This window comes from Molothrus ater, chromosome 6, assembly GCF_012460135.2.
Source record: "Molothrus ater isolate BHLD 08-10-18 breed brown headed cowbird chromosome 6, BPBGC_Mater_1.1, whole genome shotgun sequence".
Classification (NCBI taxonomy): domain Eukaryota; kingdom Metazoa; phylum Chordata; class Aves; order Passeriformes; family Icteridae; genus Molothrus; species Molothrus ater.
Window position 1 is genome coordinate 31,909,723 of NC_050483.2, and position 13,266 is coordinate 31,922,988.

The 13,266-nt window shown below is 38.4% G+C and overlaps 1 protein-coding gene across 1 annotated transcript in view; it reads right to left on the reverse strand.

Annotated features, from left to right (window-relative positions):
• SPRED1 (sprouty related EVH1 domain containing 1) overlaps positions 1–13,145 on the reverse strand; it is a 57,367-nt gene extending 44,222 nt beyond the window's left edge. Inside the window, exon 1 of the mRNA XM_036383437.2 lies at positions 13,030–13,145. Within this exon, the coding sequence (XP_036239330.1) occupies positions 13,030–13,058 (29 nt within the window). The 5' untranslated portion in view covers positions 13,059–13,145. The remainder of the gene's footprint in view (positions 1–13,029) is intronic.
• Between the last annotated feature and the right edge of the window lie 121 nt (positions 13,146–13,266).

Genomic DNA, 13,266 nt, shown 5'->3' on the forward strand with positions numbered 1-13,266 from the left:
AACACAGCACTTCAATTAAGAGCAGATAAACCACCCAAACCTAACTTTCTGCCAAGGTCAAATGAAGCCCTACCAAACAACCACATGGTAAAGTTTCCCACCAAACAATCCAGAAAGAAATAATATATTTCAGCTCAAACCTCCTGATGAGGAAACAGACGCATTTGGAATTTAACCAAGTTTCATAGCAAATGGAAAAGATAGAGAAAGGATGTCAACAAAAATTTTTGCCAGAACCTTCATGGAAATTCTTATGTGTTTATGTAAAGCATGATAATCTTCAGGTAAAGCAGCATTAAGAAGTTAAAATAACAAAATACACTACTAAATCATTATTCATTTGTGATGCTCTTGGAATACTGTCCAGATATAAATGGCATCTCTGAACATCTTCAATGTTTCTATTGAGTTTCTCAGACATTTTCAAAGGGACGTTACCAAACTCCCAGGAAGGAGACACTGTAGCTGACCCCTCTGTAGTCTTTCAACAGTCCTGAATCATCATCTGCCTTGTCACAACTTCCCCAAACCATTTCAAACCACAGATCTGTTTTACCATTAAAAAGCAAACAAGTGAGCATTTATTTAAAATCTACTGAACTTAAATCTACTCCCACTCTCTCTCATTAACTGATTTCAACTAAATTTGCTTTAGTTGCTTTAAGAGGGGACTATTAACTACATAGAAACAAAGTTATTTTGTGTGTCAAAATGACAGCACCAGTACTCTTATATTTAGTGAAACTGGATTTGTCAGTGTTGATTAAACACAGTGCAATAATGGAATTCTCTTTTATTTCTGTTTTAAATGGCTTGTGTACTTAAACAACTGTAGTTTATTCTGAAATACTTCACAGGCTATCAGAAAGGGTCTGAAAAAAACCCAAACCAAACCCTCAAACGTATCCTTTAGAGTTAAGCATTTCAAATAATGTAGGCTATCAGAAACCTTTACAACAAAGCCATCGACAACACATATCAGATATATCATTACAAATCTTCATACTGCTTGGGAGAGGGGGCATTTACATACATCTCTTAAAAACACCCATAGAACTATGAAGATGTGCTTGTGAGTACCCTCTTCTGTGTATTTTTACAAAGGAGCAACAACTTTGAGACCCTTCAGAGCCACAGATAAATAATTTTGTGTAATCTCAAGGAATATGATTACCACTGAATTCAACTTCACTCCTGTGGATCTTGGAACCTCACTTGGTATTAGCCAAGACTGAGAAACTGCAGTGCAAGTCTAGTATTGGAATGAATAAAGCACACACAACATTTTCCTTTGTGAAGAAAATGGTACATAATGGAGCTTGAGAGACTGAAGGTTAATGAACCTAAGTTTATCATTAGGAAAAAATCAAATCTTCAAAAATAGACAGACAGAAGGAATACATAAACCTCCCTACTTGCACTGCCAGATGCTACAGCAATTTCTGATCATACTGTCATGGAAATGAAAAGAATGCAAATAGTAGCTGGCTATTTAAACTGTGAGAACTATTAGTCTGAGCTTCTTATGATCTACTGGAATATTGCATGAAGAAAAGGTTAGACGAAAAGATTTTCCTACTTTTTGTCTAGCATTGTTATTGACAAAGGACAAATCCCAAAGACAAACAGGAATACATCCTGACAAAATCATTTGCTGAGTTATAGTAAGAGCCAACTGCAGAGGAAAGTAAGATCACTCTTCTGGAGAACACCACTTCTCAATGTAAATAAAGCTAATGGAAGTTATATCCTACTGAAAACATGATACAACCACATTTTTTTGGTTAATGATAAAAAGATTGAACAGCATCTTTAATATCAACTATTAAGACTGAATTCAACAGGAATCAAATGTACTGTTTTATTCTTTAGACAAAATAAGGGAAGATAAGTAGTAACAAGACTGAAAAAAATCCTCTCAGCAAATACACCCTCGATCACAGACATTAACCCAGTGACTGACAGTTATGTTTTCTCCACTGTAAAATACAGAGGTATAAGTGAAGAAACAAAAAAAAAAAAAAAAGAAAGCAATTAATTTCTACTGTAGGATACCACAATTTCTGCACTGCCTGACTGTAATTGCCTTTAAAACAAACTGTGAAGCAATCTCAGAAAAGCTGACCAAAATCACTCTCGCCATTGAGAAGTATCACTTGATCCTTCCCCCTTTGCCATGTGAAATACAATTAGGTTCTCTCTTACAACTTCTCTACTGAAATGATCTTTTATTGAAGTACATGGCAGAGAATTGGATCATCATGCTTTATTTGGGATGCTAAGTTGATCCAAGCTCATACTGAAACGAGCATGAGGATCTTTAACTAAATGCTCTTACTTCATCCTTGAGCTTCAGTTGAGGGGCTCAAGCTCAAGCAGCATAGATTTGCCAAATGGTAGAAAAGTCAATCGTATATCTGCCAAGAGCCTCTCAGGCCTAAAAAACCAGCTGAAATAAGACTGGGTAAACTTATTTCTTGTTACTCCTCAAGTCTAGTCCATACATTTTGGTTTTGTTCTGAAAAGGAGCTATACATCTGCAGTTCTACATCAGAAAAATTAGTTTGCAAATATCAAAAAATGTGAATTTTCTGTAGCAGAGAAGTGACTCAACATTGATTTTCTCTTTCACTGATGAAAAGAAGATGAACTTGTAGCCTGTGGGAAGCATTCTCTCCTTATACAGCAAAAGAAACACATTTTTATTTGGGTTATGTTTTTATTGTTCCAGAGCAGTAAAAGACAAACTTCTTGCTAGCATTGCTCAAGGGTAAAACCCTGGTATTAAGACCTGTAAGGATGCTAATGGGCCAGTGAAACATTTCCAAGAGATACTAACCAGTGGCTTACTTTCCAGAGAAGTTTTTCAGGATAACCTGCATGGTAACACTAACAGAGAAATATTCTGAAAAAATGCTTCCTAAAACTACTAAAAACAAGCCAAAATCGATGAGGATGGTGAGAAACCCACACACTTCAAAACCACCACATTCAAAACATGGAAAAGATACATCACTTTCAACAGTAACAAAACAATAAATGAAAAACAAACAAAAAACCACAAAGAAACAAAATAAACAAAATAATTAATGCAAAAAACCTATAGTTTTTAAAATGTACACCAGAGAAGGGAAGAAAAGAGAACCTGAAAAAGCGTTACTAATTAGCCAACTAAGGTTATTAGTTTTCCCTTAGTTAACCACAACTTACTCCAGGACAAGGAAAATAAAAGGCCTCCACAGGAAATTACATTATACTAAAGTACAGCACTCTAAATTCACCTGCTCTGGAATAGCTTCCTTGAATAGACCTGTTCTTCATCCAGAATTCAACTAATAGATGAAGAAGAGCTCATGTTTTCTACCTTGCTTCAGAGGAATTAATGTGGACGTGTCCTCCTTGTGCAGGATTTGCTGACAGCCATAACTGAGAAATGAAAGCTTGTGAATTCACGCATCATCAGCCCACAGAGTTTGAAGAAAAGCAAAATGAGGTTTGTGTCAGTGACAAACACACATTTGCCCAAGCATCTCCTTTACACTATGTAGAACACCCTAAGTATACGATAGAAGATACTTAAAAGTATATGATAAGGCAAGACTACTTCACCTTCTAAAGCCATTAGCAAAAAGTCATCTTTGCCCCTCAGACAACCTGAAAACAGGGAAGCAGGTAATCCCATAACAAGATTCCCTCAGCCTGCCTGCAGCTAAGAGGTTGGGGTGCAGGTACGGTCACAGACTCAGTTTTCCATGTCCCAGGCAGATTCTTAACTGATTTCTGCAAATCCTCCATTACCTAACTTGGGTTGTTAACATGCACGATTCTTCTGCATCACCATAGTAACAAAGCACGTACATTTTAAGGTGCATATGGGGGCTCTTCTAGAGGATGTGTCAAGTTGAATACATCTAAGACAATATAAGATATTTTCAGCTAGCCCCGTTCAGTACAGAAACAGAAAGCATGAAAGTACTGTGCTAGAGATTTTCACAAGACTGCTCAAGCAGTGGTTACACATCCATTAAAAAGTTTTCTGGAGGCTGAAAGAAGTAGAAGATGAAGAAAGTTTCTGTCAAGACACTTATGGGTCTTAATGCATTAAAATAACTGTGTAATTAATAATGGCCTGATTTACACACACTAATTTCTTTGGGAACCACAAAGCACGACATAGTAAAAGATCTTATGAACACAGTTTACCTACAAGTTTCCCCACCCACCCTACGCCTCTAGAAAGCGGTAAAAAAAGGTCCAGATAGAAAACATACTTACTCTTTATTTTACTCATTAAGAAATGACAAGCAACGGGCACTTTCATGTCAATGAGAGTGACAAGTACCTTGAGCTTACAGGCCTGAACTATCACACCATTCCTGTAGGATACACGAGGAACACTACAGAAAACCCAGGCTTAATGGCACCCCTTACATTAGGTGGCTCCACAGGAAATAAGCCCATACATTGTTAACAGCCTCATGGCCACTCTGTGACTTGCCACATCGAGATGCATGCATCTAGTGTGCATGACTTCTCATAACAGATGCCATTACTGCCCTTAAGATCCAAACCAAAATAATGTTCAATATAGCAAATGTATTATTCCTCAAATAAACTTCTCAAAAAATTAGAGAGAGACTCTGAACTGGTGGGGAAAAAACCCCCAACACTAAAACCCTAACTTTCAGGTAATAATTAAAAAAAAAAATCACATTAGAAGAAAGAATGTAAGAAACAGCATGCTGCAAGTCTGGATGCAATTACAGTGATATTACCAACATTTGAAATGCTCACATAGTTGAAATCTGAAGATTAAAGACTAAAATCAGACTAAACTCCAGAAACAAATCAAACAAAAAAACCCTAACAAATCTGTCAGAATATTGCTTTATTTTTCAATGTTAGTATTAATAGAATTTTAACGCTTACTAAGATGCAGTCTTCAATTACACAGAACCACCTGTGCATGACCAGAAGACACAATCCTCCTCCCTGGAATAGGAGAAGTAAATGAGACAAGGGGTTGAGAAAAAAGAAAATTGGTCATTTCCTAATATTGAAGGTTTGAGAGCAGAACCCAGGCAATCTGATTACAATCGTTTATCTGTCTTATTACCAAAATCATCAAAATTCATTCATCCTGGCCACATGGATTTTATTTGCACAAAAAAAAAAATCTCAGTTCTCAAACCCAAAAATTCTCAAACATTTAATTTTACAATTTTGCATTCCGTTGGCACACTCATTATGTACAACTGGTACCAGCAATCAATTTCTTCTTAAAAATCTTTTGAAATTAGAGACAGCAATGCCAAAATTATTTTGCATCAGTAGCACAGATCAGTATCATTTGAATCACAAGTGGAACTTGTAATGAGATAGTTAACAGCCCCTGAAGAGAGCACAAACATACCTATCTGAAGTCTGTCCTGCTATGAAACTTCCAAATTACTGTTGGCCTAAAGCAAGCAAAGACCAGTGATTATCAACAATAACCAGTGCTTACAGACATACAGCTTTGTTACATAAGGTCAGCCCCAGACACAGATTAAAAACCCCCTCAGGATTTCCCATTTTAAATGTATAAATCTCATCTCTAAATCCTGAATTCGCTTCTTTACACCTTTTAAATATGTATTCCTGTTCAATGTTCAACATGTATCAGCATCAATCACAGGCCTCATATTAAGACATGCTGTACTAGGATCCAGAATAAGCACACCATGCACAGAAAGGAATACCCAGGGCTCAGAATACTTTAGCACATCTGAAAGGCTGAACAGTTTCTAAGAAGCTACATAAAAATTCCTAAATCCAAGCAGGCACAGTATCCCACCTTTCACTAAGGAGAGAGAAATCTCTTCTGCCCTCAAGGTTTATCCCACTTCACCAAAACAGTTCTGCACAATTTCTGAAGGAATAAAAACTCCTGGCAGGAATCCTCACTGACAGCTACATCTTACCATTCTGGAGTTATTTAGGGAAGACAGTCAGTCTCAGTAACAATTTTTAATAAACTTGGCACTAGATTTCAGTAATTGTTTCATTAATTAAATTTTTGATGCTTCTTGTTGGTACGTACATTTGTTGACAACATTTGACTTTACTTAAAACTGAAATAAATCAGTTTCATTTTTGCTTTGACAAACTTCAGTATCTCAACTAACCAGCAGGAGTCAAAGAAAAAGGATGATTGCTAACAGTTGTCAGATCATCATGGGGAAGGCCTATTCACTTATTGCTGTTTTTCTGGAGGTTTTTAAAAACAACTCAAAAAACCCCAACTCTTCCATAGACTTTAATGACACCTGCTCTTGCAAACCACTCCAGTCAAAAACTGGCTCACAAAACCATTCAAGCCAAGCATTTGGGCCACAGAATTCCTTCTGGCATTCTGAATAGGCGAGTGTTAAACTTGCTTTAACAGAATTAGACTTCCTTACATAATTAAAATATTATGAACAGCAGTAGACAAGACCAGGAATGAATACATCTGGGAGGGGGGAAGAAGAAACAGATGCCATATCACCTAATTTTTAAAATGGTTTAAATGCTTCAATTATACACATTTGGTGAATTCTTGCATAGTGTACACATGAAAAATATTTCCTTCTGAATGGAAGTTTGGTAGCACACAGCAGTGCAGAATGGAACACAGTAACTGATGAAGTTTCTACGGCCTGTTTTCCCTGTTTGAACTATTTAGTGTCATATGACATTGAGTTCTTACAGAGAAAAATGCTTGTGAGTGATTTCCTTTCACAGATAGATTAATTTACTGTCATTATACTGGGACAAAATTAATAATAGTAATAATGATAATAATAATAATATCATCATCATCATCTGTTTTCCCCACCTTAACTGGAGCATTGGGAGTTAGGGCCTGTGTGTAGCAAGTGAATAGTTATTTAATCAGAACCACATTTATAAACAAATTCTAGCACTCAGAGCGCTTAAATGCAAATTTTTTGTCCCTTAGCATATCTAAAGACTTGTAGGTTGCTTGGGTTTTCTTCTTTTTCTTGTTCCTATGTAGGAGAAAATTAAAATAAAGCAATTAATATAGACAAATTAGTATCAATTTTTAAACAAATTGATATCACAGATAACAGCATGAACATTACTATAAAGATATGCTTGAAAATATTAGAAAATACAGGCACTTAAAATGTCTGCTTACTTTATGCAAGTGTAAGTGCTGTTCAATACCACTGCAGTCTTATAGATTGATTCTTATTACAACTTTCAGGTAGGAGAGGTACTGTGCTTATGCTAGTATGACATACCATAAAATATTTTACTATATACCCAATGTTATCACTTTATGAATGAGAAAAACCACAGGGAATAATGACAGCCAACAGATTTTACTAGAGCATAGTCTAAGCATTAACAAAAAAATAAAAAAAATCTTCACTTAAAGAGTACAAAAAACCAAGTACAACAGAAGTATGTATTGCTATTGCCTTAAATCTAGAAATATATGGCAATACACAAGAGCATTCAGTCTTCTTCCTTTCACCAAAAAATAAGCATTGCTGAAGATAAGGGACACACCTAACAATGTATTAAAAAGCATAAAAAATGTTGCAAATGTGTTTACATCTTATTGAATTTTAATTTGGAAATTCTGTAGCACATTAGTTGCCCAAAATTAAACAGCTACAAAACAATGGAAAACGCTTTCAGAAAGAGGCATGAATATTTTCAAGGGAGAAGGGAGGAACAAACTTTATATTTTTAGGGAACATGAAATTTTTGTTTGCAATCAATTCTAGCCATTCAGTAACTGTGCTAGTTTAAATTTACTTGCTGAAGTGTTGTTGCACACTAGAACAGAAAGGAAAAAGAGAAAGACATTTCCTTCCTAAAGCAGCCATAAAGAAACCGGGATCCTGAACAATATGGCAACTTCCAGACATCTTTCAAATTCTTTTGAATAACGTGGGACATGCTCTAACTGAGGAAGAAGAGTAGAAGGGAGAAAGCATTTAACATTTGAACAACAGCATTTAAGACAACATACACTCTATGTCATATCCTAGTCACTCTTCTGGAATCAAAAAAGACAAAATTATTTCCTTTGTCTCCTTTTTAAACTTGTGCTGATACTCTGAAGAGTATTTCTTATTTCTAGTATTTGTCATAATCCCATTAAATCATCACCTATACACACAATTTCTCCAGATTTACACAAGAATGGGTAAATAACAAACAAAATTGCCAGCATTTACCCTCAAATGCACCAGTATTGCCCTCAGCTTTAATCCTGTGACTTCTGATCCTGTCAGGATATATTCTTTTCAAGAAACATCTTTACTTTTAAAAATCACACTGATGTCCTCACAGCCACTTTAACACATCAAGAGTATTATATTTTAAATGAACAAAGGGAAACACTTGGCATTCTTGAATTCAAATATTATTGCTGGTTACAGTTACTGAAACATCCAAAAGCATTTTTCTGCAATATCACAGTAATCAAGGACTGTTGCTAGGGTGAACCTTTTTTTGAAAGAAAAAAGTAAAAATACCCATCCCCCCCTACTGACTCTCAGATTATGTAACATGCAAATTCAGTTTCACCTTCAAAATAGTGTCATACAATATAAAGCCAAACAGACAGCAAGAAACATTTCATAAGCCTCCCAAGGACTCTATAAGCAACCCTCCCTCAAATGAAAGCATATCAGAATTGCAATTATTTAGTATAACCAATTGGGTTAGAAAATCCTTTCCTTAAAAAAAAAAATAGTTCTATTTACAAATTCCTTTCATTAAGGGATGAAGAATTTCAGAGTCTATATATGCCCTGAACTGCAGAAAGAAATTTAGCCTGCCAAAAAGTGTTAAAAACCTCCCAGAACTAATAAGCCCAAATTAATAGGCATTACTTTCTGTGACACAATTTCACATTCAGCTTTCAGTATCTAGGCTTGTAAGACAAATTTCATACAAGTCTGAAGTACAAATGAAGTACAAACAGTATTTTCATATGTATTAAAGGAAGACATGAATAAATACATTATTTAAAAATTTTGTTCACCTTTACTTTTCCAAATCTGCACTTGAGGATGTTTACAGCACCATAACCTGGGGTTGTTAAGCACACAGCATTAGAATATACTGTGTTTAATTTACAAGCTCTTTAATTAAATTATCTAGGAAAATGAGTATATTTATGTGGTAAAACAATCAGCATGTGACAGTCTGAATCTGTAAAAAATACAATATGTAAAAGCAACTCTAAATACGATTCAAGAGCAGTAGCATTCCCTGAAATAAAAAGTGGCCACCTGCAATACAGAGGAAAGTAAACAAGCCAGTAAAGCAGCGCTCCTACTTTTCGATTGCAGCAACTTCGACTCCATCTTAAGCCTGTCATCATTCACCCCTACTGAATGAGGGCTACACAGCACAACAACTATTCTGTTTTCCCTAACATGGAAATTCAGCCACATTTCTAGACAGCAATTAAAACCTGCTACCAAAACAGAATAGGGCTCACTGACATGACTCCTTCAACATCATTATATTCAGTTGCATGAGTAGCAATTTGACCCATGAGTTCAAAAATTCTAATTCCTTCATTTAAAAACTGATTGGTTTTGGGAATCTATTGTGTTGATGCTGACCACCCTGACTGCAAAACATCACTGAGGAAAAAAAAGAATAAAATTATCTGGAGGTATAGAAATACTTTCATTTAACTAATACCTAACTGAAAAATACAATAACAACATTACAAGAACAATGTAAAAATCACCAATGAAGACTCATCTGTAGTAATCAGAATTTTATAAGGCTGCCTTCCATATGTTCATGATTGAGAAGAAACCTAGTAGTCCTTAATGTAGCTTCTTAATTAATCTTTCCCGCCACCACTGAGAATTTATTATTAACTGAGGTCAAACTCCAGACACCACAAATATTTATATCTGACTCTGTAAAATGTAGTTTTATAAACAAAGAATAATGCTCAATTACCAGAATATTCCTGGTAGCTACAATGACACAAAATGCATTGCAGAGTACCCGTATTCGCTCTTATATGCCAAAAGGTCTGTTAATGAACTCAGGGCAATTGATGCCATCAATTCCACTGATAAAATTAAACACAGTGAACTTCTAATATATGAATTTCAATGTGTAGATCTGTCTTATTTTCACTAACAGTTTTTTCTGGAATTTCAATCATATTTCCCAGCCATTTGAAGTGACACACTTGTGCTGTGTGCAAAAGCAACCAGAGAGAAATTATGACTCTGGCCACACCAAAAATGCTGTCAAAAAAAGCAAAGCAACTGAGAAGCATTTTTCTTATTTTATTTCTAATATTTAAATACATGAAGTAAAAAAAAGCAAACAAACAAAACCCCCCATGTATTTTTTAAGAAAAAGCATCATTTATAGTGCTTTGTAAGGGTATTTATATAAGAACACATTTAGTCCTATAGCACCATTGAAAAAACTCAAAGCAAATACGGTATATGAGCTTTCCTTCCTTGTATTAAGTAAAGATTAGTAATATTCCACATATTCTCTTAGGCTGTACTAACAACAAGCCTCCTCCACTCCATGGATATATAATTAAGGATCATCTCAGTGTAATTTGTTAAGATAATGAAAAAGCATACTCATGAGCAATGAACATCACCATTTTAACACTGGCAACCACAAAACAGTTACATCAGAAAAATACACTGTCTGTTCTGGGGATCCTTCATCAGTAAATTTCACTGTGGGTTTTTTTAACATTTCAATAGATTTAAAATCAAAGGTAATACATTGCCCTCTAAACAATTTATGCCATATTAAAAGCATTCCTGGTATTCTGATATTTCAGAGGTCTCTTTAGCCACAGCATAGGTTAAGGAGAAACTACGATTGCTAATCTGCTGTAAAATTCTCAGAGTAAACAGACAGAAAAATAAATTGCAATGTTGATTTCTATCGATTTAGTTGTTTTCACTGTCACCGGTATTTTATAATAGGCAACATTTTCAGATGCCTCATTAGGTATGACTGCCTTCCTTCTGCACCATGTTGATCTCTTGCAGATGTAAGGCTGTATCAATAAAATGTAAATTACTCCAAATGGATTAATACCCTGTCTTGAAAATGTATTCATAATAATGAATTTGATTTTCAGTATTCTATTTTTGACTCTATTCCTGAAGGGGAAAATATTTCAAAATTTTCTGAATAAAACTCTTCCTAGTTTAAAATGTAAGATGGTACAGCGAGAACGTACTGATGAATTCATGCTCCTTTATAGGAAAAGGATAAACATAAACCATAAAAATAAGCCTTTCTCGTCCCTCCACATCTCCCTTTACAGTGACTTCCCATGCTCGCAGCCATAAGCCCTCTTTCTGCTGCCCTCTCCGATAAACCTGCCGGCCTGGCTGTCTCTCCCTTCCCATGCAGGTCTGATCTGCGAGGCTGCTGAATGCAGACACTGTACTGCACTGTGAATGGACAGCCAGGTATTTTATGAATGGAGCTGATCACGTGCTCCCAGCACCTCCCCGAGCTGATATTTCCCACATAACTGTGTCAACAAGCAGCGAACAGCACATATTAATACAGCAGGTCCTGGAGACCTTCCGCCGCCGGCCGCGGGCCGCAGGCCGGCCCTCAGCCCGGGAGCAGACGCTTCGTGCGCTCCGCAGGGCAGTTTCCGCCGCAGGTCAGCGGTGGTGACAGCAATTCTTTTTTCGCAATTTTTTTTTTTTTTTTTTTATGAATGGAGATTGTGGTATGCAAATGAGAGCGATTCACAAAAAAAAGGAAACATGGCGGCGGCGGCCCCGGCTCCCGGCCCCGCGGGCGCCGCGGCGGCTCCCCCCGGCCCGGCTCCCCCGGCCGCTCAGCGCCGCGGGCGGCAGCGCCCGAGCCCCACGTCCCGCCGGGCTCCGCTCCCCGCGGGGCCCGGCCCGCGCCGCTCCCCGGAGACCCGAACGTCGCGTTCGGGGAGCGCACGGGAAGGTGCCCAGGCTTTGCTCGGAAGGAAGCATGAAATGGGAAATCCATCTTTCCTGCCGGAGGAGCCCCGTCCGCACCCTGCCTGTCAGGTCGGCTGCTCCACGGCCGCTCATCGCTACCTACAGATACAATGGGCGCCGCGCTCCCTCCCCACCGCCATGGCCGCGGCCGTCACCGCATCATTCATAAAATCAGACCGAGCAAACATCGACATCGCAAATCGTAACGCTACGGCTCGGAGACCGCAGCAATCAACTTTAAACTTCCCGATCACAAGAAAAGTTTCAAAATACTTTATATTCCTGTTTCAACGCCATAAAGAACTCGGATGTTTTCTGACAAACATTTACCACCTCCGAACCAAATGTATTTCAAAGACTGATTACATGCAAGGAAATACAGCCGCACACACACACAATCTCCTCTGGATTTCCTCCAAACCAGTCACAGCAAAAATATTAAGAGATCCTTGAACTATCTCTTTCCTCTCTGGGGGGCGGGGAGGGGGGAAGGGAAGGGGGAAAAAGTCCCAAGTGCTCATTAAAAGAAAAAAAAGAAAGGGGAAAAAAGGGCTTTAGGGTAGGTTTAAGCTGTATTTACACTGACTGACTCATCCAATTAAAATTCAGGAGCAGTTTCCTGCAGGATGAAGCTCCCACACACTAGTTTCCATGTGAAATATCTACAAGTAACAGGATTTTATCGGAGGTAGTACGTGCCGACACCTCTCTGGGCATTTCAGACCCATCCTCCCTCTCCAAGACACCATCGTTACCTGCACCGTTTTCTACCGGGCTTTAACTAAACCAAGCTTTTCTGGCCAGCGGATCGTAGCCCTTCCAAACCAATCTCCTTCACAAAGAGGGAGCTTCTGGGCTTCCCTGCACGCGAGCAGAAATGCGCAGTCCGCGCAGGGGGAAGACAGCACACGTACGTGCGCGGGCAAAGGCCCCGCGGGGCGCGGAGCCGAAGGGACGCGTCGAGCCCCATCCCCATTCCGATCCCGGGGCGGAGGGGAGGGGGAGCGCCGCCACTTACTCGTTAGAAGTCGCCGTCTCTTCGCTCATTTTCTCCTCACCACGATCCGACAGGCACACGGAGCAGCACCGACGCAGCCAGGGCGCAGCCAGAACTCACCAGAAACTTCACCATTGTTACCCCCGGTCTGCCGCCCCCGGCCAGGGCACGGGCCGTGCGGTGAGTAAGGAATAGGGGCGGGGGGAAGGAGTCGGAGAGCGGTCTTTATCCTGGAAACCCGAAATCCTGACGTCCGGC